The sequence below is a fragment of the Scyliorhinus torazame genome, chromosome 16, assembly GCF_047496885.1.
Source record: "Scyliorhinus torazame isolate Kashiwa2021f chromosome 16, sScyTor2.1, whole genome shotgun sequence".
NCBI classification, from domain to species: Eukaryota; Metazoa; Chordata; class Chondrichthyes; order Carcharhiniformes; family Scyliorhinidae; genus Scyliorhinus; species Scyliorhinus torazame.
Window position 1 is genome coordinate 170,140,801 of NC_092722.1, and position 27,398 is coordinate 170,168,198.

At 45.6% G+C, this 27,398-nt stretch overlaps 1 protein-coding gene across 1 annotated transcript in view; it reads left to right on the forward strand.

Annotated features, from left to right (window-relative positions):
- Nucleotides 1-27,398, forward strand: part of atrnl1b (attractin-like 1b) — a 1,392,850-nt gene that overhangs the window by 1,296,060 nt on the left and 69,392 nt on the right. Inside the window, exon 28 of the mRNA XM_072479459.1 lies at nt 24,903-25,017. Coding sequence (XP_072335560.1) covers nt 24,903-25,017 — 115 coding nt within the window. The remainder of the gene's footprint in view (nt 1-24,902; nt 25,018-27,398) is intronic.

Here is a 27,398-nt window from a genome sequence, read left to right on the forward strand (position 1 = left end):
GACAGATGTGAAGGTTGCTCTTGGAACTATCTAACCACACTCATGTGTCCTGGTCTTGCCCCAAGTTGGTGAGCTCCTGGGTCTCTTTTTTTAGCACAATGTCAGAGATTCTTAATGTTGATCTGGGGTATGTCTGATTGTAGCGATTTTCAGGGTGTCAGACTGACCGGTGCTGCGGGCGAGGGTAAAAGCGGATGTCTCGCCTTTTCCTCGTTAATAGCCCAGAGATGAGTGCTGCTTGGGTGGAGACCTTCCACCCCGCCCAGTGCCTCAGCTTTGTTAAGTGACCTCATGTCATTCTTGCATTTGGAGAAGGTCAAGTATACCATTAGGGGGTCAGTAGAAGTGTTCTACCTAAGATGGCAGCCATTTATTTCCTTTTTTAAAGAGATAGTCACCGTGAGTTTTTAAGGGGTTTGGTTTATTGTTGGGGATTTAAGTTAGAAATGCTCTCTACCCTAAAAAGGAGGAGATTGCGATAACCGTCGGAGATTTCAAGACCAAACTGGATAGATTTTGTTTTAAGAAAAGGTATCAATGGATAGGGAGCAAAAAGACAACACAGGATGCACATCAGCTATGGTGTAATGAATGTTGCAGTAGTTTTAAGGGACTTAATTGCCCACTCTTGTTTCTAATGTTTCCAGGAAATCTCTGAAACAAGAGTCAGTAAGGATAGATAAGGATTGTATGTTACCATTACCTATGGAAGGCAGTTCCACTTTGCATAATCTTATCAGCGATGTAATTATAAGGGATTAAACTTCAAAAGAGTAATAAACTACAAGATGTTAATTTGAATTGATAAGGTTAACCCAGTAAAATATAGTCCTCAATTCGGCGATATAATCGACTGGCTATTATGCCTTTGGATCTTGATATTACTTGACAGCTTCCCCTATTAATATGAGCTGACAGTAAGGGAATTCATATATGACCATTAACAATGAGTATTTCAACTTCAAGATAACTGAAACATACTTGAAATGCTAGAAAAGCTACAGTAATAAATGGAATCTCAATTTTATTATAAAATTATCTTTACATACCACTCAATTTGTCAAAGTATCCTGTGGAAAACAGAACTATTGCCTTCAATCGCTTGCTTTGAGAAATGAAACTTCTCGGGTAAAGAACTCCCAAGAGCTATAAAACCATGTGCTTGTCACAGGCAAAAAACCCTAATGAGGAGTGTAAGAGAGCATGTCAGGAGCAGCATCAGGCATACTTAAAAATAAGGTGAAAATCTGCTGAAGCTGCTGCACACAAATGCATACATGTTAAACAATGGAAGGGGCATGCAATAGACGGAGGAAAGCAACCCCACACCCAATACACACCTAGTTATGAATGGTGGTGGATAATTGAACAACACACTGCAGGAGGAGGCTGAACAAACATTTCCATCCTTAGTGATGGGGAAATATGTCCAACACGTTACTGCAAAAGACAAGGCTGAACCATTGCAACCACCTTAAGTCACAAATGGCAAGTGGATGATCCATATCAGCTTCCTCCTGAGCTCTCGAATGTCACAGATACCAGTCTTCAACCAATTTAATTTACTCCACATGATGGCAAGAAATAGCTGAAGGTATTCAATACGGCAAAGCTTTTGTGTCCTCATAACATCCTGGCTGTAGTACTGAAGACTTGTGCTCCAGAAATAGTTGCGGCACTAGCCAAGCTATCCCAGTGTAGCGACATCATTGGCATCTGCCCAACAGTGAGAAAAATTGACCTGGTATGTCCAATCCACAAAAAGCAGGACACATCCAACCTGGTCAAGTACCACCCGATCAGTTAACTCTCAACCCCAAACAAATTGATGATGTGTGCCATTGACAATGCTATCAAGTGGCACCAACTCACCAGTAGCCGAAGGGTGGCATGGTAGAACAGTGATTAGCACTGTAGCTTCACAGCGGCAGGCAACCGGGTTCAATTCCCGGCTTGGGTCACTTGTCTGTGTGGAGTCTGCACGTTATCCCCGTGTCTGCGTGGGTTTCCTCCGGGTGCTCAGGTTTCCTCCCACAAGACTCAAAAGATGTGCTTGTTAGGTGAAATGGACATTCTGAATTCTCCCTCTGTGTACCCGAACACGCGCCGGAGTGTAGCGACAAGGGTATTTTCACAGTAACTTCATTGCAGTGTTAATGTAAGCCTACTTGTGACACTAATAAAGATTATTATTATTATTAACCTGCTCACTGAAGCTCAGTAAAGGCCACTTGGCTCCTGATGTCATTACAGCCTTGGACAAAAGAGCTGAACTCAGGTGAGAGTGACTCCCATTGACATCAAAGCATTTGGCGAAGTGTGGCATCAAGGAGCCTGAACAAAATGGAAGGCAATGTGAATCAGAAGAAAGGTTCTTCACTTGTTGGAGCCTTAGCAAGCACAAAAGAAGCTGGTTGTGGATGTCAATCACTCAGTCCCAGGCCATCACTGCAGAAGGCCCTCAGGGAAAGTTCTAGGCCCAATAACCTTCAGCTGCTTCATCAATTACCTTCCCTTTAACGTAAGGTCTGTTCTATGTTCTATAGCACAATCCCCTCAGATAATGAAACAGTCCTTGCATGCATGCTGCAAGAACTGGACAACAGGCTTGGGCTGCAAAGTGATGATATTCACACCAGGCAATGGCCATCTCCAACAAGAGGGAGTCTAACCATCCCCATTTGACATTCAACAGCATTACAAAAACATTTGACAGAAACTTAATTGAACAAGCCATGTAAACACTGTGGCTACAAGAACCATTCAAAGGCTGCGAATTCTGCAGCAACTCATTCCCCTCCTAACTCCACAAAGTCTGTACGCCATCTACAAAGTCAGGAGTACAACAGAATACTCTGCATTTGGCTAGATGAGCACAGCTACAACAACACGCTGGCCACCATGCAGGACAAAGCAAGCCCGCTTGATCGGCACCCCATACACCACCTGAAATGTTCACTCCAGCGCACATAATGGCAACAGTGTGTACCATCTACAAGTTGCACTGTAGCAATTCGTGAAGCCTCCTTAAACTGCACCTTCCAAACCCGTTGTCTTTGCCATATAGGCATGTACACGGGTAGGTGGCATAGAAACGCCAGAACATTCAAGTTCCCCGACAAATCACATATTATCCTGACTTGAAACTACAATGTTGTTTCTTTGCTGCCATTGAGTCATAATTCTGGAAACCCCTCCCTAAAGCACTGTGGGTATACCTATACCATGTGGACTGCAATAGCTCAAGAAGGCAGCTCACCACCATCTTCTCAAGGACAATTTGGGATGGGCAACAAATGCTGGCGATGCTCATATCCAACAAACAAATCATGTGCTCAACATGAAACTAGGAAAGCTGGTCAAGATTTGAACTAGCACAATGAAAGTCACCTGTTTCATAAACATAAAATGTGGAATGCAGCGGAAGACTCATTCAAATTCATAAATTGTTTTTTAATAGGATAATATGGTGTTCAATTTTTGAAATAATGCTTCAAACATTCTTTTTTTAAAAATTATTTTTATTCAGATTTTTATCAAAACATACTTTTTGCATAACCATTAACAACATTTAACACAAAAAGGTAAACATTAACATTATGGGCGAAATTCTCTGGAAACGGCGCGATGTCCGCCGACTGGCGCCCAAAACGGCGCAAATCAGTCGGGCATCGCGCCGCCCCATAGGTGCGGAATGCTCCGCATCTTTGGGGGCCGAGCCCCAACCTTAAGGGGCTAGGCCCGCGCCGGACGAATTTCCGCCCCGCCAGCTGGCGGAAAAGGCCTTTGGTGCCCCGCCAGCTGGCGCGGAAATGACATCTCCGGGCAGTGCATGTGCGGGAGCGTTAGCGGCCGCTGACGGCATTCCCGCGCATGCGCATTAGAGGGAGTCTCTTCCGCCTCCGCCATGGTGGAGACCGTGGCGGAGGCGGAAGGGAAAGAGTGCCCCCACGGCACAGGCCCGCCCGCGGATCGGTGGGCACCGATCGCGGGCCAGGCCACAGTGGGGGCACCCCTCGGGGCCAGATCGCCCCGCGCCCCCCCCAGGACCCCAGAGCCCGCCCGCGCCGCCTTGTCCCGCCGGTAAGGTAGGTGGTTTAATCTACGCCAGCGGGACAGGCATTTTAGCGGCGGGACTTCAGCCCATCCGGGCCGGAGAATCGTGGGGGGAGGCCCGCCAACTGGCTCGGCGCGATTCCCGCCCCCGCCGAATATCCGGTGCCGGAGAATTCGGCAACCAGCGGGGGCGGGATTCACGCTAGCCCCCGGCGATTCTCCGACTCGGCGGGGGGTCGGAGAATCTCGCCCCAGATACAGAAAAAAAGAACATCCCCCCCCCCCCCACCGAGTTGCTGCTGCTGCTGACATTTACTGCTCTCCTAGAAAGTCGAGGAATGGCTGCCACCTCAGAGAGAACCCCATCATGGACCCTCTCAAGGCAAACTTTATTTTCTCGAGACTGAGAAACACCGACATGTCACCAATCCAGGTCTCCACACTCGGGGGCTTCTAGTCCCTCCACATTAAAAGGATCCGTCTCCGGGCTACGAGGGAGGCAAAGGCCACTACGTCGGCCTCTTTCGCTTCCTGAACTCCCGGATTGTCTGACACACCAAAGATCGCTATCTCAAGGGCAGCACAGTAGCACAAGTGACTGGCGCTGTGGCTTCACAGCACCAGAGTCCCAGGTTCGATTCCCCGCTGGGTCACTGTCTGTGCGGAGTCTGCACGTTCTCCCCGTGTCTGCGTGGGTTTCCTCCGGATGCTCCGGTTTCCTCTCACAATCCAAAGACGTGCAGGTTATGTGGATTGGCCATGACAAATTGCCCTGAGTGACCAAAAGGGTTCGGAGGGGTTATTGGGTTACATGGAAACCCCTCCCTAAAGCACTGTGGGTATACCTATACCATGTGGACTGCAATAGCTCAAGAAGGCAGCTCACCACCATCTTCTCAAGGACAATTTGGGATGGGCAACAAATGCTGGCGATGCTCATATCCAACAAACAAATCATGTGCTCAACATGAAACTAGGAAAGCTGGTCAAGATTTGAACTAGCACAATGAAAGTCACCTGTTTCATAAACATAAAATGTGGAATGCAGCGGAAGACTCATTCAAATTCATAAATTGTTTTTTAATAGGATAATATGGTGTTCAATTTTTGAAATAATGCTTCAAACATTCTTTTTTTAAAAATTATTTTTATTCAGATTTTTATCAAAACATACTTTTTGCATAACCATTAACAACATTTAACACAAAAAGGTAAACATTAACATTATGGGCGAAATTCTCTGGAAACGGCGCGATGTCCGCCGACTGGCGCCCAAAACGGCGCAAATCAGTCGGGCATCGCGCCGCCCCATAGGTGCGGAATGCTCCGCATCTTTGGGGCCGAGCCCCAACCTTAAGGGGCTAGGCCCGCGCCGGACGAATTTCGGCCCCGCCAGCTGGCGGAAAAGGCCTTTGGTGCCCCGCCAGCTGGCGCGGAAATGACATCTCCGGGCGGTGCATGTGCGGGAGCGTTAGCGGCCGCTGACGGCATTCCCGCGCATGCGCATTAGAGGGAGTCTCTTCCGCCTCCGCCATGGTGGAGACCGTGGCGGAGGCGGAAGGGAAAGAGTGCCCCCACGGCACAGGCCCGCCCGCGGATCGGTGGGCACCGATCGCGGGCCAGGCCACAGTGGGGGCACCCCTCGGGGCCAGATCGCCCCGCGCCCCCCCCAGGACCCCAGAGCCCGCCCGCGCCGCCTTGTCCCGCCGGTAAGGTAGGTGGTTTAATCTACGCCAGCGGGACAGGCATTTTAGCGGCGGGACTTCAGCCCATCCGGGCCGGAGAATCGTGGGGGGAGGCCCGCCAACTGGCTCGGCGCGATTCCCGCCCCCGCCGAATATCCGGTGCCGGAGAATTCGGCAACCAGCGGGGGCGGGATTCACGCTAGCCCCCGGCGATTCTCCGACTCGGCGGGGGGTCGGAGAATCTCGCCCCAGATACAGAAAAAAAGAACATCCCCCCCCCCCCCCACCGAGTTGCTGCTGCTGCTGACATTTACTGCTCTCCTAGAAAGTCGAGGAACGGCTGCCACCTCAGAGAGAACCCCATCATGGACCCTCTCAAGGCAAACTTTATTTTCTCGAGACTGAGAAACACCGACATGTCACCAATCCAGGTCTCCACACTCGGGGGCTTCTAGTCCCTCCACATTAAAAGGATCCGTCTCCGGGCTACGAGGGAGGCAAAGGCCACTACGTCGGCCTCTTTCGCTTCCTGAACTCCCGGATTGTCTGACACACCAAAGATCGCTATCTCAAGGGCAGCACAGTAGCACAAGTGACTGGCGCTGTGGCTTCACAGCACCAGAGTCCCAGGTTCGATTCCCCGCTGGGTCACTGTCTGTGCGGAGTCTGCACGTTCTCCCCGTGTCTGCGTGGGTTTCCTCCGGATGCTCCGGTTTCCTCTCACAATCCAAAGACGTGCAGGTTATGTGGATTGGCCATGACAAATTGCCCTGAGTGACCAAAAGGGTTCGGAGGGGTTATTGGGTTACATGAATAGGATGGAATTGAGGGCTTAGGTGGGTCGGTGCAGACTCGATGGGCCAAATGGCCTCCTTCTGCACTGTATGTTCTATGTATGTTCTATGTTAATCGCTGGACTCGGCACCACCCGCATGTCTAAGATCTTGGACATTGCCTTAGCAAATCCCTGCCAGAATCCCTTAAGAGCCGGGCATGCCCAGAACATATGGACATGGTCTGCTGGGCTTCCCGCACACCTCGCACATCTATCCTCAACCCCAAAGAACTTGCTCATTCTGGTTGCCGTCATGTGTGCCCGGTGGACCAGCTTAAACTGGATTAAGCTAAGCCTGGCACATGATGAAGAAGAATTAACCCTGTTTAGGGCATCTGTCCACAGGCCTGCATCCAGCTCCCCACCTAGCTCCTCCTCCCACTTGCCCTTAAGTTCCCCCACTGGGGCTTCCTCCGCCTCCTGTAGTTCCAGGTAGATGTCCGACACCTTCCCCTCCCCTACCCAGGTGCCGGAGACCACCCTATCCTGTATCCTGCGAGGGGGTAGCAATGAAAATGTCATCACCTGGTATCTGAAGGCATTTCCAGGGGGCAATTTGAATTTCTCCTCCAGCGCTTTCAAGCTGGAAAAAGTCCCGTCTGTGAACAGGTCCCCAATCCTTTTAATACCTGCCCTATGCCAGCTTTGAAACCCTCTGTCTATCTTGCCCGTGACAAAGCTGTGATTGTTGCGTATTGGGGTCCAAACTGAGGCTCCCTCCACCCCCCTGTGTCTTCTCCACTGACCCCAGATCCTCAATGCCGCCCCTACCACCGGACTTGAGGAGTAGCGTGCCGGCGAGAACGGCAGAGGAGCCGTTACAAGTGCCCCTAAGCTGGTGCCTTTGCATGAGGACGCCTCTAACCGCTCCCATGTCGACCCCTCCCCCAGTACCCATTTCAGTCTCTTTACTCGCGGGGTCTTATTTGCCCATACAAATCCCAAGATGATCTTGTTCACCCACTTAAAGAAGGACTTGGGGATGAAGATGGGAAGGCACTGGAAGACAAACAGAAATCTGGGGAGGACCGTCATCTTAACGGTCTGCACCACCCCCGCTAGAGAAAGCGGGAGCATGTCCCATCTTTTAAAGTCCCCCTCCATCTGCTCTACCAGCTGGGATAAATTAAGCTTGTGGAGCGCATCCCAGTTTCGAGCCACCTGTATACCTAGGTACCGAAAGCTCTTCTCCACCATCTTAAGCGGAAGCTATCCCAGTCTCTTCTCCTGCCCTTTAGCTTGGATCACGAACATCTCGTTTTTCTTCTCGTTTAATTTGTACCCCGAAAAATTGCCAAAGACCCTCAAAATCTGCATGACCTTCCCCATCCCCTCCAGTGGGTCCGAAATGTACAGGAGCAGGTCATCCGCATAGAGCGAGACCCGATGCTCCTCTCCCTCCCCCCCCCCCCCCAAACCAACCCCCGCCAGTTCTTTGAAGCACGCAGCGCTATGGCCAACGGCTCAATTGCAAGGGCGAATAATAACGGGGAGAGGGGGCACCCCCGCCTCATCCCTCGATGGATCCTAAAGTATTCCGATCTCACCTTGTTCGTGCATACACTTGCTACGGGGGCCTGATAAAGTTGGACCCACTCTATGAATCCCTCACCGAATCCAAGCCTTCTTAGCGTTTCCCACAGGTACTCCCATTCCACCCGGTCAAAGGCTTTCTCTGCATCCATCGCAGCCACTATTTCTGCCTCCCCTCCCTCTGAGGGCATCGTAATAATGTTTAGGAGCCTCCGTACATTGGAGTTCAGTTGCCTACCCTTAACAAAGCCTGTCTGATCCTCCCCAATCACCCCTGGGACACAGTCCTCAATTCTAGCAGCCAAGATCTTGGCTAGCAATTTGGCGTCCACATTCAAGAGCAATATTGGTCTATAGGATCCACATTGTAGCGGGTCTTTCTCCCCTTTGAGGATTAGTGAAATCGAAGGCTGTGACATTGTTGGGGGGAGGGTCCCTCTTTCTTTAGCCTTGTTAAAGGTCCTTAGCAGGAGTGGACTCAACAGTTCCGAAAATTTCTTGTACAATTCTACAGGATAGCCATCCCGCCCTGGGGCCTTGCCTGACTGCATGCTCCCTAGGGCCTTAACAATCGCCTCCAACTTTATCGGGGCCCCCAGTCCCTCCACCAGATCCTCTTCCACCTTTGGAAACCTCAATTGGTCCATGAATTGCTTCATCCCTTCCCCTCCCGCCAGGGGTTCTGACTCATACAATTTACCATAAAACACCCTAAAGACTTTGTTCACCCCCTCTGGGTCCAAGACCGTGTTACCATCCTTATCCCGAACTTCCCCAATTTCCCTGGCTGCCTCCCTCCTACGAAATTGGTGCGCCAGCATTCTACTCGCTTTCTCCCCATATTCAGAGACAGCCCCTTTTACCTTCCTCAGCTGTGCTACCACTTTCCCTGTGGTCAGCAGATCAAACACCGCCTGCAGTCTCCGGCGCTCTTTGAGTAGCCCAGTCTCGGGGGTCTCCACGCAACTCGTCTACTCTGAGTATCTTCTCAACTAGTCTCTCTCCGCTCTGTCTTTCTTCTCCCTTTGGGATCTGATAGAGATTAACTCCCCTCTAATAACTGCCTTCAGAGCCTCCCAAACCGTAGTCGCCGTTACCTCTCCCGTATCATTATTTCCAAGTAGTTTTGAATGTTCCTCTTTATCCACCCACAAACCTCGTCATCCGCTAGCAGTCCCACATCTAGCCTCCATAGTGGGCGCTGTCCTCTCTTCACTGAGTCGCAAATCCACCCAGTGCGGAGCATGATTAGAGACTGCATTGGCCGAGTATTCCCCTCCACCCTTGCGATTAACGCCCTGCTCACAACAAAGAAATCTATACGGGAATAAACTTTGTGGACGTGGGAGAAAAAAGAGAATTCCTTCGCCCTCGGCTGAGCAAACCTCCATGGGTCTACGCCCCCCACCTGTCCCAAGAAACCCCTCAATTCCTTAGACGCCGCTGGTCTCTTTCCCGACCTGGGCTTTGACCGGTCCAATACAGGGTCAATGACTGTGTTGAAATTACCCCCCATGATCAAATTGTGTGAGTCTCAGTCTGGAATTTTACCCAGCATTCGTCTCATGAATTCCATGTCATCCCAGTTTGGGGCATAGACGTTCACTAGCACCACACGGGTCCCCTGCAGCTTCCCACTAACCATTATGTATCTGCCCCCTTCATCAGCCACAATACTCCCTGCCTCGAATGCCACCCATTTACTGACCAGAATTGCTACCCCTCTGGTCTTTGAATCCAGCGCCCTGAATGGAACACCTCGCCCACCCACCCCTTTCTCAATCTTGTTTGATCTGCGAGTTTTAGGTGCGTCTCCTGTAGCATGGCTACGTCTGCCTTTAACCCCTTTAGGTGCGAGAATACGCGAGCCCTCTTGACCGGTCTGTTCAGACCCCTCACGTTCCACGCGATCAGCCTGGACGGGGGGGAGGTTAAACCCCCCCCCTTCCTCCCCTGCTGACTAGCCATCCCGCTTGTTCGGCCAGCCACAAGCCCGCCCGCGTCCCCCACTTACTCGTGCCCACCCATTGGAGGCCCCCCCCCCCGACTCTCCATCTGTTCCCCCGTTGGCTCCTTTTCTGTCAGCAAAGCAGCATCCCCCCCATCCCCTCAACAGCCCCACAATCTCAATCCCCCAAGTCAAGCACCAGCTTAACACTATCTCTCCCCCCATTACGCTTCTGTGAGTCAGCTGACCCATGCTGACCCCGGACGCTCCCGCCTCTGTCTCCGATCGTCCTGTTGCCTCGTTATTCGGGCCGCTCCCTTCCTATTAAAAGCCCAACTTAACTGCCTTAACAGCCCCCAAAGAACATTTTCCACCCCCCCCCCCCTCCCCCAGCGAAACAAACAACAAACCCCGAAGCTAACCCGGCCCCACAAAAAAAAAAAAACGGCTCCAGATGCCTGAAGAGCAGCCCTAAGTATAGGGCCCCTCTCCTCCCTCTGTGGCCGAACTCCACAAAAGCCGAGAACATGGCCAAAGAAACAGGGAACAAAAAGGGAAACAACATAACATAGCTCCCTCCGGCTATCAAACACTTAACATCCCCACCAAAGCGTTTCGTCCCAGTGCGGCTGTCCTTTAGCTCGAGTCCAACTTTTCCTGCTTCTTAAATGTCCACGCCTCGTCCGGTGTATCAAAGTAGTGGTGACGATCTTGATACGTGACCCAAAGCCTCGCCGGATGCAGCAGTCCGAACTTCACCACTTTGTTGTGAAGGGTCGCCTTTGCACGGTTGAATCCAGCGCGCCTTGTGGCCAGTTCTACTCCCAGGTCCTGGTAAATGCAAATTACGCTGTTCTCCCACCTGCTGCTCCGCTCCTTTTTAGCCCAATCGAAAGACACGTTCCTTGCCTGAGAAGCGGTGAAACTGCACCACCATAGCCCTCGGCGGTTCGTTAGTTTTGGGCTTCCTTGCAAGGACTCTATGTGCCCCATCCAGTTCCAGAGGCCGAGGAAATGCCCCTGTCCCCATCAGGGTCCTCAGCAATGTGGTTACAAATGCACTCGAGTCGGACCCCTCCGCACCCGCAGGCAGGCCCAGAATTTGCAGGATTTGCCTCCTTGACCTGTTTTCAAGGTCTTCCAACCTCTCCTGCCATCTCTCATGCAAGGCCTTATGTGCCTCCACCCTGATGGCCAGACCAAGTATCTCGTCTTCTTTATCTGAGACCTTTTTCTCGATCTCCTTGATCACCTTCTCCTGAATCTTCTGGGTCTCAACCATCTCCATTGAGGCCTTCATCGGGGCCAGCATCTCCGTTTTCAGGTCAGCAAAACAACTTCTAAGCAACAGCTGTTCCCGCTGTTATGGACGAGGCCTTTCAGAACCCCAAAATGTATCATGGAGTTCAACCAACCTCTCCCTTTAATGGATTTTTTGCTTTTCCGAGCAGGCGGCTTGTTCCCCAGATGTGATATTACAATTATGGACACGTGGAATAAAACACTCTTTATTCCATGAACTCAACTTAACATCTTAAATAAACATTGGATCTCTTAACACCCCTTACTTCAAAGATAACTCAGAAAATATTGCAACAGTAAATTCTTCCTTAAAATGTTCCTTCAAACTTCCAAGAGACATAACACCTTTAAACAGTATCATATCAGGTTAAAGGATATATATATTTTCTGTAGAATGGCAGAGATGTATTAGCTTGGGTGACTTCAGCTCCAGCACCTTGCTTTCTTCATGCAACTCTCTGGAAACCCACAGACACACACCAACACCGCTTTTTCAAACTGGCTTTCTCTCTTCAAGCAACTCACAGCAAACCAGAACTTCTCAAGCTGCTGTCTCAAACTGGCTTTCTCCTTTTAATCAGCTCACAGCAAAACAGCCAGCCACTTTTAAACTGCTCTCAGCAAAACCAGCCAGGCACTTTTCAAACTGCAAAACCAAACTAAACTGCAAAATGGCTGACCTGAGCTGAGCTCCACCCACTCTATGACATCACTGTTTTCTTAAAGGTACATTGCTTAAACATCCATGTCTTAAAGGTACCCTCACATGACACCTGCCCCCCAAGAAAAAAAAAAACCATCAACTTCAAGATGGTTTCATTTTTCACTTTTGCACCATCCACTAAGAAATGCACACAGTTAATATACATTTTCACTTAAAGAAAACAACACACGCAAACAGGTATAATAATATAGTCCATTTTTCTTTGTTCTTCTTCGTCCAACCGAAATCCTTCGCGATTGATCACATTCGTGGCAAAGCATCGGCTATCACATTTTCCCGTCCAGCCACATGTACTATTTTTAAATGAAATGGCTGTAACAACAAACTCCAGCGAAACAGCCTTGCATTGTTATTCCGGAATCGCTCCAAAAACGTCAAAGGATTATGATCCGTAGATATAATGGTGTCAGATGGATTGCTGGTCACCTAAATGTGAAAATGGTGCAAAGCCAGCACCAAACTCAAAGTCTCCTTCTCAATCGTCGAATACTTTTTCTGGTGAGAATTCAATTTCTTTGAAAAATAACCAACAGGCTGCTCTCGCCCTTCGTCGTCATCTTGTAGAAGCACCGCACCTACGCCCACATCGCTCGCATCAACAGCCACTTTGAAGGGTTTGGTATAATTTGGGATGACTAACACAGGAGCAGTGGTTAACACAACCTTCAAGCCGTCAAATGCCTGTTGACACTCCGCTGTCCACTGGAATTTGTTACGCTTCTTGGGCAAGTCTGTCAGTGGAGCGACCACACTGCTAAATTTTGGTATAAATTTCCAGTAAAATCCACTCATACCAAGAAATCACATTATTTCCCGTTGTGTCGAGGGTATCGGAAACTCCCCAATAACTTTAGTTTTCACATCCCGTGGGGCCAGTCGACCCTGTCCAATTGTATGGCCAAGGAAAGTGACTTGGGCTTTTCCAAATTCACTTTTGGCTAGGTTTATCACCAAACCCGCCTCCTGAAGTCGATCGAATAATTCCCTCAGATGTTTTTAAGTTCTTTCCATGTCTGGCTGAAAACTACCAGATCGTCGATGTATGCCGCACAATTGGATAATCCTGAAATAACTGTATTAGTTAACCGTTGAAATGCTGCTGGGGCATTTTTCATGCCAAATGGCATAACTTTGAACTAGTATATACCATCTGGAGTCACAAAAGATAAAATCTCCTTCGCCCTTTCAGATAAAGGTACTTACCAGTAACCTTTCAGTAAATCCAATTTGGAAATAAAAGCGGATTGTCCCACTTTCTCAATGCAATCCTCCAAACGTGGGATAGGATAATCGTTCTTGTAACTGCATTCACCTTTCGATAGTCCACACACAACTGTTGGGTGCAGTCTGGTTTAGGTACCATCACTATGGGTGAGCTCCATTAGCTGCAACCCACTTCAATTATGCCATTCTTCAGCATACTCTCAATCTCTCTGTTAACCTGTGCCAATTTCAAAGGATTAAGTCTATATGGATGTTGTTTGATAGGAACAGCATTTCCCACATCTACATCATGTATAGCCATTTTAGTACTTCCCAATTTATCTCTACAAACTTGCCCATGTGATATCAATAACTCTTTCAGGTCAGTCCATTTTTCCTCTGGAAGGTAACTTAACAATTCATCCCAATTTTTCAGAACATCCTAATTTTCCAATTTAATTTGAGGTATGTCAAATTCACAGTCATCTGGATTTGGTTCGTCACTTTGAGTTAGAATCATTAAAACCTCTTTTTTCTCTCCTTCCCTTTCAAAGTACCTTTTAAGCATATTCACATGTCACACTCGGTGAGTCGTCCTTCTATCTGGTGTTTTTACCACATAATTCACCTCACTTAATTTCCTTTCAATTTGATACGGTCCACAAAACCTAGCTTTTAAAGGCTTCCCTACCTCTGGTAACAACACTAAAACTTTATCCCCACTGGCAAAACTACGAACTTTGGATTTCTTGTCCGCTACCCGTTTCATCACATTTTGTGCAACTTCCAAATGTTGTCTAGCCAATTCACCTGCTCTATTTAATCGTTCCCTAAAATTTGACACGTAATCCAATAGTGTAATTTCCGATTTCTCACCCACCAATTTTTCCTAAATCAATTTAAGTGGCCCTCTTACCTCATGACCAAAAATTAGTTCAAAAGGACTAAATTTGGTCGACTCATTAGGTGCATCCCTAATTGCAAACAATACAAATGGAATTCCTTTATCCCAATCCTCTGGATAATTTTGACAATACGCCCTCAACATTGTCTTTAATGTCTGATGCCACCTTGCTAACGCTCCCTGCGATTCTGGATGGTACGCAGTTGATTTAAATTGTTTTATTCCTAAGCTATCCATAACTTCTTTGAATAACTTTGAAGTAAAATTCGCTCCTTGATCCGATTGAATTTCTGTGGTTAGTCCATATCTCGTAAAGAATTTAAGTAACTCCTCCACAATCCTTTTAGCTGTAATATTACGTACTGGAATGGCCTCTGGAAACCTAGTAGACACATCCATTACAGTCAAAAGATATTGATTCCCACTTTTTGTTTTAGGAAGCGGTCCTACACAATCAATTAGGGGCTGGTTTAGCTCACTGGGCTAAATCGCTGGCTTTTAAAGCAGACCAAGGCAGGCCAGCAGCATGGTTCAATTCCCGTAGCAGCCTCCCCGAACAGATGCCGGAATGTGGCGACTAGGGGCTTTTCACAGTAACTTCATTGAAGCCTACTCGTGACAATAAGCGAATTTCATTTCATTTCAATTATGACCCTCGTAAAAGGTTCCTCAAATGCTGGAATGGGTAGTAAAGGCGCTGGTTTTATCACTGCTTGAGGTTTCCCGATCACTTGACATGTGTGACATGATTGACAAAATGTAACTACATTTTATGTAGTCCAGGCCAATAAAAATGTATTTGAATTTTAGCTTGAGTTTTCCTTATTCCCAAATGACCTCCCACAGGTACCTCATGTGCAACTCACAACACCTCCTTTCTATACCCTACCGGCAATACTACTTGATGAACTTCTGCCCACTTTTCATCCGCCTGCATATGTACAGGTCTCCATTTTTCTCATCAAGACATCATTTTTACGGTAATATCACTCTGGTATACTCTCAGATTCCTCTTCCGTATATGCTTTCTGTTATATCCGTTTTATTTCTACATCTTTCTGTTGTAACTCCGCCAAATTTCCTAAACTAAAAATATCCGCCTCATCCTCCACCTGTTCTTGTAACATTCTTCCCAAACTACATAATTCCTCATATCTTACCATTAAAGATTGACTAGCCCATGTATCTCTTAAAATTGTGACTTCTTTACCTGCTCCTCCTGATACACATGAGTAAACTTTACCCACACAAGTAAATTCTTTAAATACATCTGGCACCTTCTTATCAATTACTCCTTGAACAGGCTGTACAATCGTGTGTACCTCTTTCGCTTCCCTTGGGCTTTCCTTTACCATTTTAACAAACCTCACTGTCTTATCCTGTTTTACCACATCAGCCTTCCCAGTCCTTTTCTTCAACCACCAACACTGTGACTTTACATGGCCTAGTTTATTACAGTGAAAACATCTGAAACTTTTCATTTATTTTCCACCCTCCTGGATTTCTTTTTTAATCTGAGGTACACTCTCTTTATTGTCTCCCATCAGATCACCTTTACCTTTACCACTTGAGTATTTCTCATGTCCCCAGTTTCTATCCCTCACCGGCTGAAACTGATGTCGGAAACCAATCTTTGATTTACGAACTAATTCATAATCATCTGCCATTTCCGCTGCTAATCTCGCAGTTTTAACCCTCTGTTCTTCCACATGAGTTCTCACTACATCAGGAATTGAATTTTTAAACTCCTCCAAAAGTATAATTTCTCTGAGAGCTTTATACGTTTGGTCTATTTTCCAAGCCCTGATCCACCTATCAAAATTACTCTGTTTGAGCCTTTCAAACTCCATGTATGTTTGACCAAATTCTTTCCTTAAATTTCTAAACCTTTGTCTGTAAGCTTCAGGCACTAGCTCATATGCACTTCAGATGGATTTTTTCACCTCCTCATACGTTCCAGATACCTCCTCCGGTAGTGATGCAAACACTTCACTAGCTCTACCTACCAGCTTTGTTTGAAACAGTAACACCCACATGTCCTGTGGCCATTTCATTAGTTTAACTACCTTCTCAAATGAAATGAAAAGGGCTTCCACTTCCTTCTCGTCAAACCTTGGCAATACTTGGACATATTTAAATAGATTCCCACCAAGCCTTCGACTATGACGCTCTTTCTCACTATCCTCATCACTATCATCCAACTGTACGTTTCCCTTTATGTCTGCCAATTTTAACTGATTGTCATGTTTCATGACCATTTTCTGAAGTTCAAACTCCCTCTCTTTATCTTTTTCCCTGATCTGTATCTCCCTTTCTTTTTCTTTTTGTTCTGCTAGGGCTATTCTTTCTTTTCTCCCTTCTTCGCTCTCCTTTTCTTTTTCCTCTCTCTCTCTCTTTCTCTTTCTTTTTCCTCTCTCTCACTCTCGTATGCCAACCACTTTAATTCATTCTCATGTTCCATTTGTTTAATTTGCAACTGAATTTTTGCCATTTCCAATGAGGCAAACTCTATCTCAGGCCACTTTAAATGCTTAACCACCGCCATAATTACCTCACCTTTTCGCATTTTGTCAGGTAATGTTAACTACAATGTTCTTGCCAAATCTAACAGTCTGCTTTTTGTTTCTGTCCGTAAAGTACTACGTGTGACATTCTCCACCCCAAAAACTTCTGAGCCTCTGAAAGAACCAATGTTCACAACACTCTCCCCACTTAAACTAAAATACCACACCGGAAAAGCAACAAACCTTCACTGTCTTTAAGTTCACAAAAGCCAATCCAATAGATAGACTTTTATCCCACTCGAGCCCCCAATTGTTATGGGCGAGGCCTTTCAGAACCCCAAAATTTATCATGGAGTTCAACCAAACTCTCCCTTTAATGGATTTTTTGCGTTTCCGAGCACGCGGCTTGTTTCCCAGATGTGATATTACAATTATGGACACGTGGGTTTTTAAACACAAAACACTCTTTATTCCATGAACTCAACTTAACATCTTAAATAAAAATTGGATCTCTTAACACCCCTTGCTTCAAAGATAACTCAGAAAATATTGCAACAGTAAATACTTCCTTAAAATGTTCCTTCAAACTTCCAAGAAACTTAACACCTTTAAACAGTATCACATCAGGTTAAAGGATATATATTTTCTGTAAAATGGCAGAGATATATTAGCTTGGGTGACTTCAGCTCCGGCACCTTGCTTTCTTCATGCAACTCTCTGGAAACCCACAGACACACACCAACACTGTTTTTTCAAACTGGCTTTCTCTCTGCCGAGTGGCAGCCCGTTTTTGGCTGGTCCCGCCGGCATAAATCACAACAGGTCCTTACCGGCGGGACCTGGCTCCACGGGCGTCCTGCAGAATCCTCGGTGGGGGGGCGGGGGGCTCTGGCCCCGGGGGGTGCCCCACGGTGGCCTGGTCCGCAATCGGGGCCCACCGATCCGCGGGCGGGCTTGTGCCGTGGGGGCACTCATTCTCTCCGCAACAGCCGCTGTCAACCTCTGCCGTGGCCGTTGCAGAGAAGAACCCCCCTGCGCAGGCGCTGGGATGACGCCAGCACACGCTGGCACTCCCACGCAGGCGCCAACCCGCGCCGTGCGGCGTAGGCTGTCGCGGCGCCAAACAATCCGCCGCTGGCCTAGCCCCTGAAGGTGCGGAGGATTCCGCACCTTTGGGGCGGCCCAACGCTGGAGTGGTTCACGGCACTCCTCGGCGCCGGAGTGGCCCGCCCCGCCGGTTCGCGGAGAATCCCGCCTTGGAATCTCACCTACTTGCACATTTTGAACATTACTATGCTATGAAATGACTTGACTTCCATGCCCATGGCTTATTCTTCTGAAGTCCAGGATACCTCTAATTCCTATAGCGTTGCTTTATTTTAAATATGCATCAGGTCTGGACTGACCATATGGGAAACTGGAAGAATTTCTCAGTGTTCTCTTGAATGGTTGCACAGTGCTGTACTGGTTGCACAGTGCTGTACTATCAGAAGCTCCCTTCTGTGATGATCCCAATGAATCTTGCATCTTTTCTGGGGAAGCAGCCCACCCCTGCATATTGTCTGAGCGGCAGATATTTAAATCTCCTCTTTTTTTGATCACTTAGTTTCTGTCATTTTTGAGATGCTACCTTATTCTCGCTCTCTGATTCTGTCATAAAGACACAGAGCTGCTGGAAGCCCTTCACAGTAGTTTTCACTTAACAGGCAGAAATCTGCTCAGCCGGACGTGTGGTTTTCTCAGCATCTTTAAACATGGTGGTGGATTGTAATCTCCCCAGCTAGCTGCAGGATTCAGCTCTTAAACATAACAAGACATTTTCCATTGTGAAAATGTTCAGCTATAGCAATTCCTCTAATTAAGGAGAACATAGTGTCCACTAGGTCTGCTTTTAAAAATAGCTAAAAATGGAACTCACCTGGAGGTGCAGAGAATTAGCTATAGCCGACACATACTACACTAAACCCCTGATACGAGTTGACGTTGTTCAGGGACACAGTATTTCAGACATATATCACAACTGCAGTTTTATTGTTTCTTAATATGAGCTTTGAGTCGCACACACCACCACCGCAGACATAGATGTTAACACACACACAACCCCCATGGACACAAATCAAACTGTCCCCACCACACACACACATACAAATACACCCCCACAGATAGACATTCACACCCTCACCCCCCCCCCCCAACACACACCCATCCCACCTACATGCACACACTCCCATTCCTCCACACATGCCCATTCACACAAACTTAACACATCCAGCTCCACATACATACACACCCAACCCCACATACACACCAACCCACACAGACAGGCATACCCATTCACACACCTATCCCCAGACTCGCGCTCAAACACCCATCCCTATCCGTAGGCCGACTTGGTGGCATTGCTGCCTGACAGTGCCAGGGTTCGATTTTGTCCTTGGGTGACTGTCTCGGTGGAGTTTGCAAGTTCCACCGGTGGGTTTCCTCCGGGTGCTCCGGTTTCCTCTCACAGTCCAAAGATGTGCAGGTTAGGTTGATTAGCCATGCTAAATTGCCCCTTTGTGTCCAAAGGTGTGCAAGTTAGGTGGGGTCATGGGGATAGGGCGGGGGAGTGGGCCTAGACAGAGTGTTCGTTCGAAGTGTTGGTGTAGATTCAATGGTCGAATGGCCTCCTTCTCCGGTGTAGGGATTCTATGATATGCCCATACCCAACATTCTTATGCATACGCACAACCAATCCACACATGCACGCACTTCCGTATCCCCACACACTCATACACACCCATGTATCCACTTTTCCACACGTATACAAACTCACCTACACTCACATTTATACACAGATCCACAGCCATATTCATGCACCCACAATAACACATAGGGAACAAAATCATAACAGCACTATGGTGTACTTGGACTGCAGTGGTTGCAGAAGGTGTCTCATCACCACCTCAAGGGCAATTAGAAAAAGGTAACAAATGCAGGCTTTGCCAGCGATGCCCCTGTAACCCATGTAAGAGCATTAAAAATCTGCATCCACGTGCCCACATGTGCATATCTGCATCCATGTACACATCCACATTCTGAGACATACAGCTATTGGGCAAAATTCTCTGCCTGGTGACTCCATATCACCTATGGTGTGGCCTTTTTAGTTCCCAAATTTTTTAAACAATAAACAATTCATCTTTCTAATCCTTTTCCATTGGTTTCTTGCGCCATTGGTCTTAGTTTATCAACATTGTCATTCTATTTTGTATAATAATTAATGTAGTATTGTCATAGTTTCCAAATATCAAAACATTTTCTGTTACTTTCTCACTGGTTTGGTGCCATAATACGACTACAAAGTGTAGAGTAAAGGGACCTGGTACTGAGGAAACTATCCTCCTATGTCACAGGACTAAAGAGACTATGATCTGCTGGGAAGCAGAAATATAACCTCGTGCAGAGTACTAAGATGTATATATAATCATGGAATCCCTACAGTGCAGAAGCAAGCCATTTGGCCTATCTAGTCTGCACCAATCCGTTTGAAAGAGCACTCTACCCTAGTCCACTTCCCCACCCTATCCCAATAGCTACTTAATCTAACCTCCACATCTTTGGACTGTGGGAGGATACCAAAGCACTTGGACGAAACCCACACAGACACAGGGAGAATGTGCAAACTCCACACACTCACCCAAGGTGGGAATTGAACCGGGTCCCTGGCACTGTGAGGCAGCAGTGCTAACCACTGTGACGTTCAACATAGATCTGTAAATAAAAACAGTTTTTATGAATAACTATTTATAGTAGCATTCTTAGGGTAACATGCAAACCCTAAAGAAACCCCATCTAGACCCCGAACACAAGACAATACACAGTGAAACCTGAAAATTACCTCAATGACTAGCATTAATTATTTTTTCAAAATGATAAGTAGATATACATTAAAAATAATTCAGTAGAACGGGGAATACTTCATCCAGCATCCTTAGTGGCAGAGAAACTGTATTATTCCTGAGATGGAGCCATATAATTATTCACCCCCCAAACGAGGTTGATTTCTGTGTGGCTATGAATGCTGAGTAAAGAACTCCCCATTCCACAAAAGCCGAATCTCAAAACCAGTTGCAAACACATGCTAACTGATGCATGTCCCATGTTTTAAATTGTAATCAGGTCTTTGTGCATCGAAGATACGTTGTGATTCGTAATTTGAGAGTCTTTGGTTTCAGACTGTCTTACAATATTCTTTGTAAACTGTGTGGCCATGTAGGAACCCAATATTTTCTGCATAGATTGCCCACATGTTGGTCCCTGTAAGTGTGTGTGAGACCTGCAGAAATAATTGAAGCACTGCGAAAAAGAATTTAGAGCATACATTGTCTCTTGTATATTTTGCCATGTATGTTATCAGTCTGTTAGAATAAGAGTTCATTGTTTGGAGTGTCTATTTGTACAGGTTTTACTGCTATTTTCCTTTTTAAATAATCAAGCAATTAATATGAGGGTAAGGAACCCAACACAAATGGGATTGCATTGTAAATTTGTTCTAAAAGGATCAATTAAACTCCATCTGGAACATGGAGAGAACAGATAAATTGACCTTTCAGGTGTAAATCACTAGATAAATTAGCTGTTCTCTGTTTCAGATTTTTAGCACAGCATTATTTTTCTTCATTACTATCTGAAATATTGTATATAGTTTGGACATTAAAATGAGATATTTATACCATTGGGAGAGTGGAAAAGTATGAAGCAACTACATTATGAGAAATGGTTACGTTCAGCTTGTATTTTTTGGTTTAGGAGAGACACTAACATTACGTATTTCAAGTTACTAACAAGGGGAATGGCAAAGATAATCTTGACAGGCTATTCACTGCAATGAAGACAATTCCAGTCCCTCTTAACCTGGAATTGCAACACAATTGAATTAACCAATAATACTCAGAAAAATACCCGAGAAACAGAGACAGAGAGAGAGTAGTAGGTTTCTGGAAATCATCCTACTCAGGTAGGATCCAATCACCACCTGTTGCCGGGCAGAATACAGCATTTTGGCCATCTGTTAGGAGCCACAAAGTCTGGGTTCTGCTGTCCAAAGCTAGCAGCACCATATGCTATGTTGCAACTTCTTGAATGCCTCATTCTCTCTGTTGCTTGACTTAAAAAGACATGTCCATTAAACATCCATGGATGAAAAAAGATAATGGCAAAAATAAAGAAAGGGTAAATACGGGGATCATCAGGAAGGACCCTTAAAAACACCACTATTTAAAAAAGGAGGGAGGGCAAAAATGGAGTTACAGACCGGTTCGCCTAACATCAGTAGTAGGGAAAATTCTAGAGTCTATTATAAAGGCTGTGATAATAGGACACTTAGAAAATGCCAATGGGATTAGACAAGGTTAACCTGGATTTATGAAAGGGAAATCATGTTTGATAAGCTTATGGGTGTTTTTGAGGACATAACTATTTGAATAGACAAGGGAGCAGCAGTGGATGTGATGTATTGGGCTTATAGAAAGCATATGATAAAAACACATGTAAAAGGTTATCATGCAAAATTAAAGTGCATGGGATTGGGGATAATTGATTGTCATGGATTGAAAATTGATTAGCATACAGGAATCAAAGAGTCGGGATAAAGGGGTCGTGTTCAGAGTGGAAGGTAGTGACTCATAAGGTACTACAGGGGTCAGTGCTTGGGCCCCAGCTGTTCACAATATATATGAATGGTTTGGATGAGGGAATTAAAAGTAATAATGCCAAGTTTGCTGACATCAGAAACCTAGGCAGAGTTGTGAGTGGCGAGGAGGAAGTAAAGAGGTTTGAAGGTGTTTTGGACAAGTTGAGGGAGCAAATGAATGTCAGGGGCTGGTTTAGCACACTGGGCTAAATCGCTGGCTTTTAAAGCAGACCAAGACAGGCCAGCAGCATGGTTCAATTCCCGTACCAGCCTCCCCGAACAGGCGCCGGAATGTGGCGACCAGGGGCTTTTCACAGTAACTTCATTGAAGCCTACTTGTTACAATAAGCGATTTTCATTTTCAGATGCAATATAATGTGGAAAAGTGTGAAGCTATCCACATTGGTATGCAAAATAGAATGGCAGAGTATTATTTAAATGGTAATAAAAACAAAATGGTGCGGATACTGCAAATCTGAAATAAAAATAGAAAATGTAATGCATTATATAGTTGGCTGAGGCAGAATGAAAGGTGGGGAATAGGTCAGAGTTAAGGAGAGATTGACAGAAATGTCATTGACATAAGACAAAGGAAATGTGAATGGAGCCATAAAGGACTGAAGAAGTGCTACTGGTGGCATAAAGGTAAGAGCAGAATATGTTAATAAGAGACAGAAGGTGAGTGTTCAGTGGGAGCAAAACTAAAATGCAAGGGACAGATGGCCATGTGGGGGTGGGGTTGTATTGGGGCAAACCAAGGAAATCAAAAAGCAAAAAGGGTATCAAGATGGGAGGGAAAATTCAGTCTAAAGTTGTTGAACTCAATGTTGAGTCCAGAAGACTAACGTTCCAAATCGGAAGATGAGGTGTTGTTCTTCCAGTTTGCATTAGGCATCACTGGGGCACTGCAGCAGGCTGTTGGTGGACATGTGACATCTTTTTTTTTCCCACCCTATTTGTCTTATGTCCAATACATCTTTGTCAATCATTATAAATCTATCCCTCCTCAGTTCTGTAGAAAGGTCATATGCACTCAAAACATTAGCTCTCTCTGCCGATGCTGCCCAAGCCCCACTGAATTTTCTGTTTTTATTTTATATATTATGTTATTTAGTTGGTAATAGAGTGGAAAATATTGATGTACAAAAGAGACCTGGGTGTCCTTGTACACCAGTCATTGAAAGTAAGCATAAAGGTGCAACAAGCAGTTAGGAAGGTAAATGGTACGCTAGCCTTCATTGCAAGAAAATTTGTGCACAAGAGCGCACCTGTCTTACTGCAGCTATGTTGGTGAGACCACATCTGTAGTGTTGGGTGCAGTTTTGGCCTCCTTACCGCTGTCAATATGTACTTGCCATTGAGAGAGTACAGCGAATGTTCACCAGACTGATCCCCGAGGTGCCAGGATTGTCGTATGAGGAAAGGTTGAGTCGACTAGGCCTGCTTTCACTGGGGCTTAGGAGAATGAGAGGGGATCTCATCGAAATATATAAAATTCTGAGCGGGCCAATAGACTGGATGTAGGGATGTTGTTTCCGCTGGCGGGGGGTCTAGAACAAAGAGTCATGGTCTCAGGATACGAGGTAGACCATTTAGGACAGAGACAAGGAGAAATCTCTTCACTCATAGGGTAGTAGAACTGAATTTCTCCACCACGTAAGTCATTGAATGTATTTAAGAAGGAAATGGATAGATCTCTGGACACTAAAGGGAGCAAAGGGTAGGGAGAGAGTGCGGGAGTATGGCTTTGAGATCGGGGATCAACCATGACCACATTGAATGGTAGAGCAGGCTCGTTGGGCCGAATGGCCTACTCCTCCTATCGTTTATGTTTCTGTCTAATACTAGAAAATGATCAGTTGAAATGTAGGTATAACAGAGTAGCACTATATCAAAATCAGACAAATTGGCCATCATCACTGGAATGAATTTCCTTTGGATGCCACTTTACATCAATTAGTGCTTCTACATCATTTTTTGATTTTAAAACAAATTCCATTATGTCAGTGATGGATGAATGAGCCAATCCATTTAAACTTGAAAATATACCTCAGCATGATTGTTATCTCTGACCCAAATCTTCTGATTCACTTTGCGTCTGAGCATTTCGTAAACAAATCACCTTATAATCTGGCAAAGGTTATGACTGAAAATACTACTATCTCGTTAAAATCTTTTGAACTCTGCATTATGTTTTTGCATTCATTTTTTCCCGGTTATTAAATTTATTTTAGCTGGTTTTCAGTTCAGCTTTAAGATTTGCATGACTTGTCTGAAATCTTGAATTTCACTGAAGCTTTTTTTGTACATGTCTTTCATCTACTTGGGCATTGAGCTGCAATTAAATAAACTAAGTTTAGTTTGTGTGTGGTTCTACTTAAGCTGCAAGCTTTGATTGATGTTGTGGCCAGCAAGGTATTAAAAATTGGCATGCTGTGAAAATGAAGAAGAAACAATATACCGTACGTCAATAGTTACTGGGCAATCTTTGTTTCACAGCTTTGGTTTTATATATAGTGTTTCATATTTTACAGGGAGCCCCCAAACCTATTGCTGTGGAGCCTTGCTCAGGAAATAAAGCCGCAGTTTTGACAGTTTTTATATGTCTACCACGAGGCCCAACAGGCACCCCTCCTCCTGGTCAAACAGGTAAGACGAATCTTTCGGTTTGGTGCTGTATTGAGTATTGTTTTCTCAAAATTTAGCTGATGAAGGTATTTGGATGGGATTACATTTGATATACAGAAACAGGCCATTCAACAAAACCAGTCCATGCTGCTGTTAATGGTCCACTTTAACTTCCTCCCATCTTTCCCCATCATTACAATCCTCTATATTCTTCTGCTTAATTTGCTTATCTATCTTCCCTTTCAATGTATTGATACCATTTGCTTCAATCAGTTTGCATGCTCGCGCATTCCACATCCTCACCACTCTTTGTGTCAAGAGGTTTCTTCTGAATTCGCTATTGGATTTATTGATGAATATCTTATCCCGGTGGCCTTCAGTTATGCCCCACAAGTGAAAACATTCTTTTTGTACGCACTCTTATCAAAATGTTTCATAATTTTAAAGATCTCTATTAGGTCACCTCTCAAGTCTTTTTTCAGGACAAAAGAGACTCCACTTGATCATCGAATTGTCTAATATTTATACCCATACGTTTTTGATATCATCCGACTAAACATTCTCTGCACCCTTAGGGGCTGGTTTAGCACAGTGGGCTAAACAACTGGCTTGTAATGCAGAACAATGCCAGCATCGTGGGTTCAATTCCCGTACCGGCCTACCCGAACAGGTGCCGGAATGTGGCGACTAGGGGCTTTTCACAGTAACTTCATTGAAGCCTACTTGTGACAATAAGCGATTGTTATTATTCAGTGGCTCCGAATCCTTTTCATAATATTGTTACAATTAGGAGGTTTATAAGATTGTTGTGCTTTAGGTCTGTGCCTTTAATTTAAAGTAAAATTAAGTGGGTCATGTGACATGTTCTGAAGTCTGCCTGACAACCAAGCCTGGTTGCGTTGATTGTCAGATCAATTGGTTACTTAAGACCTGGCGGCCCACCCACCGTCCCTTGTAAAACCTCATACAGGTTAGGGTCAAGTGGTGGGAAGGCCACACTTTGGATTTTACAAAGCTCCCCCCCACCACCCCACCCACTCTGAAACCTACCAGCAGAGGACTGGTAAACCCAGCCAATATATAGTCTGGATGCAGACTGCTTTCAAGCAAAGAGAGCTCCCACATGTTGAGGTTTTGTTTGCTTTTATTTTGACAATTTTCTGATCATTTGTTATTGATAGTGTTTCACACAAGTTTAAAAATTACACTTTAGTAAGGAAGTGTAATTGTTTCAACTTTCTGATATCTGACATTCTCAAATAATCAGCAAGTATCACCAGTGGCACGGTGGCACAGTGGTTAGCACTGCAGCCTCACAGTGCCAAGGACCCGGGTTCAATTCCAACCTTGGGTGACTGTGAAGTTTGCACATTCTCCTCGTGTCTGCGTGGGTTTCCTCCACGTGCTCCGGTTTCCTCCCACAGTCTAAATATGTGGAGGTTAGGTGGATTGACCATACTAAATTGACCTTTAGTGTCCATGGTTAGGTGGTGTTACAAAGATAGGGTGGGGGAGTGGGCCTATGTAGGGTGCTCTTTCAAAAGGTCGGTGCAAACTCGATGGGTCGAATGACCTTCTGCACTGTAGGGAATTCTATGATTCTATAAAATAAAAGTTGGGTTAACTACTTTATTTGATCAACTATGCATCTGATTGTTCCTCATTCTGTGATCAAAAATTGACTCTCTGTTATTTACTCCAGTTAGAGAGAGGTTGAGCTGCTGACTTCTTCAGTAATTTGCCAAATGGCCTGTTCATGGAACAAGGCACTGTTGTGTTCTTTGTTTTGGTTCTTTCAGGATGGTGAAGGTTGTAGTGTTAACTAAGAACAGCAAGCAGTGTTTAACAAACAAAGCTAATGTATTCCACTACACTGAATTAGATTTGAACATATTACTAAGGAATTAGTTAAGTAAAAATTACACTGCTCATCTACAGTACAAAATTATGCTATCAGTTAAGCTATCTCACACCTACTCTGTCTCTACTTCTCTTGCTCTCTCATGCTCTCTCCCACTCTCCCCCAGAAGTCAAGGAGGCATGTGATGTTTATATGGCTGCTCTATAGCACCATCTAGTGACTAGAGTAGTAACATTACATTAACCCGTTATGTACTCTACAATAGCCACATATTGTGACAGGCACAGCACCTAGTCCCCGCCACCTACCCATGCCCCCAACTACGTCGTTGGTAGCTCGGGGTTGAGAAAATTGCAGAGAAATCTATCTGGCTTAATTGCACACATCCTGTCGTTCTTCAAACCTAAACAAAATTGCTTTGTCTTGAAACAAGACCCTTTCCATGATGAAAAAATGATTAGTAATCCCATGAATTAACAATAACCATTTTTTAGTGAATCCAGTACCCACCCGTATCAACTTTGAGAGACATCTTTCCTTA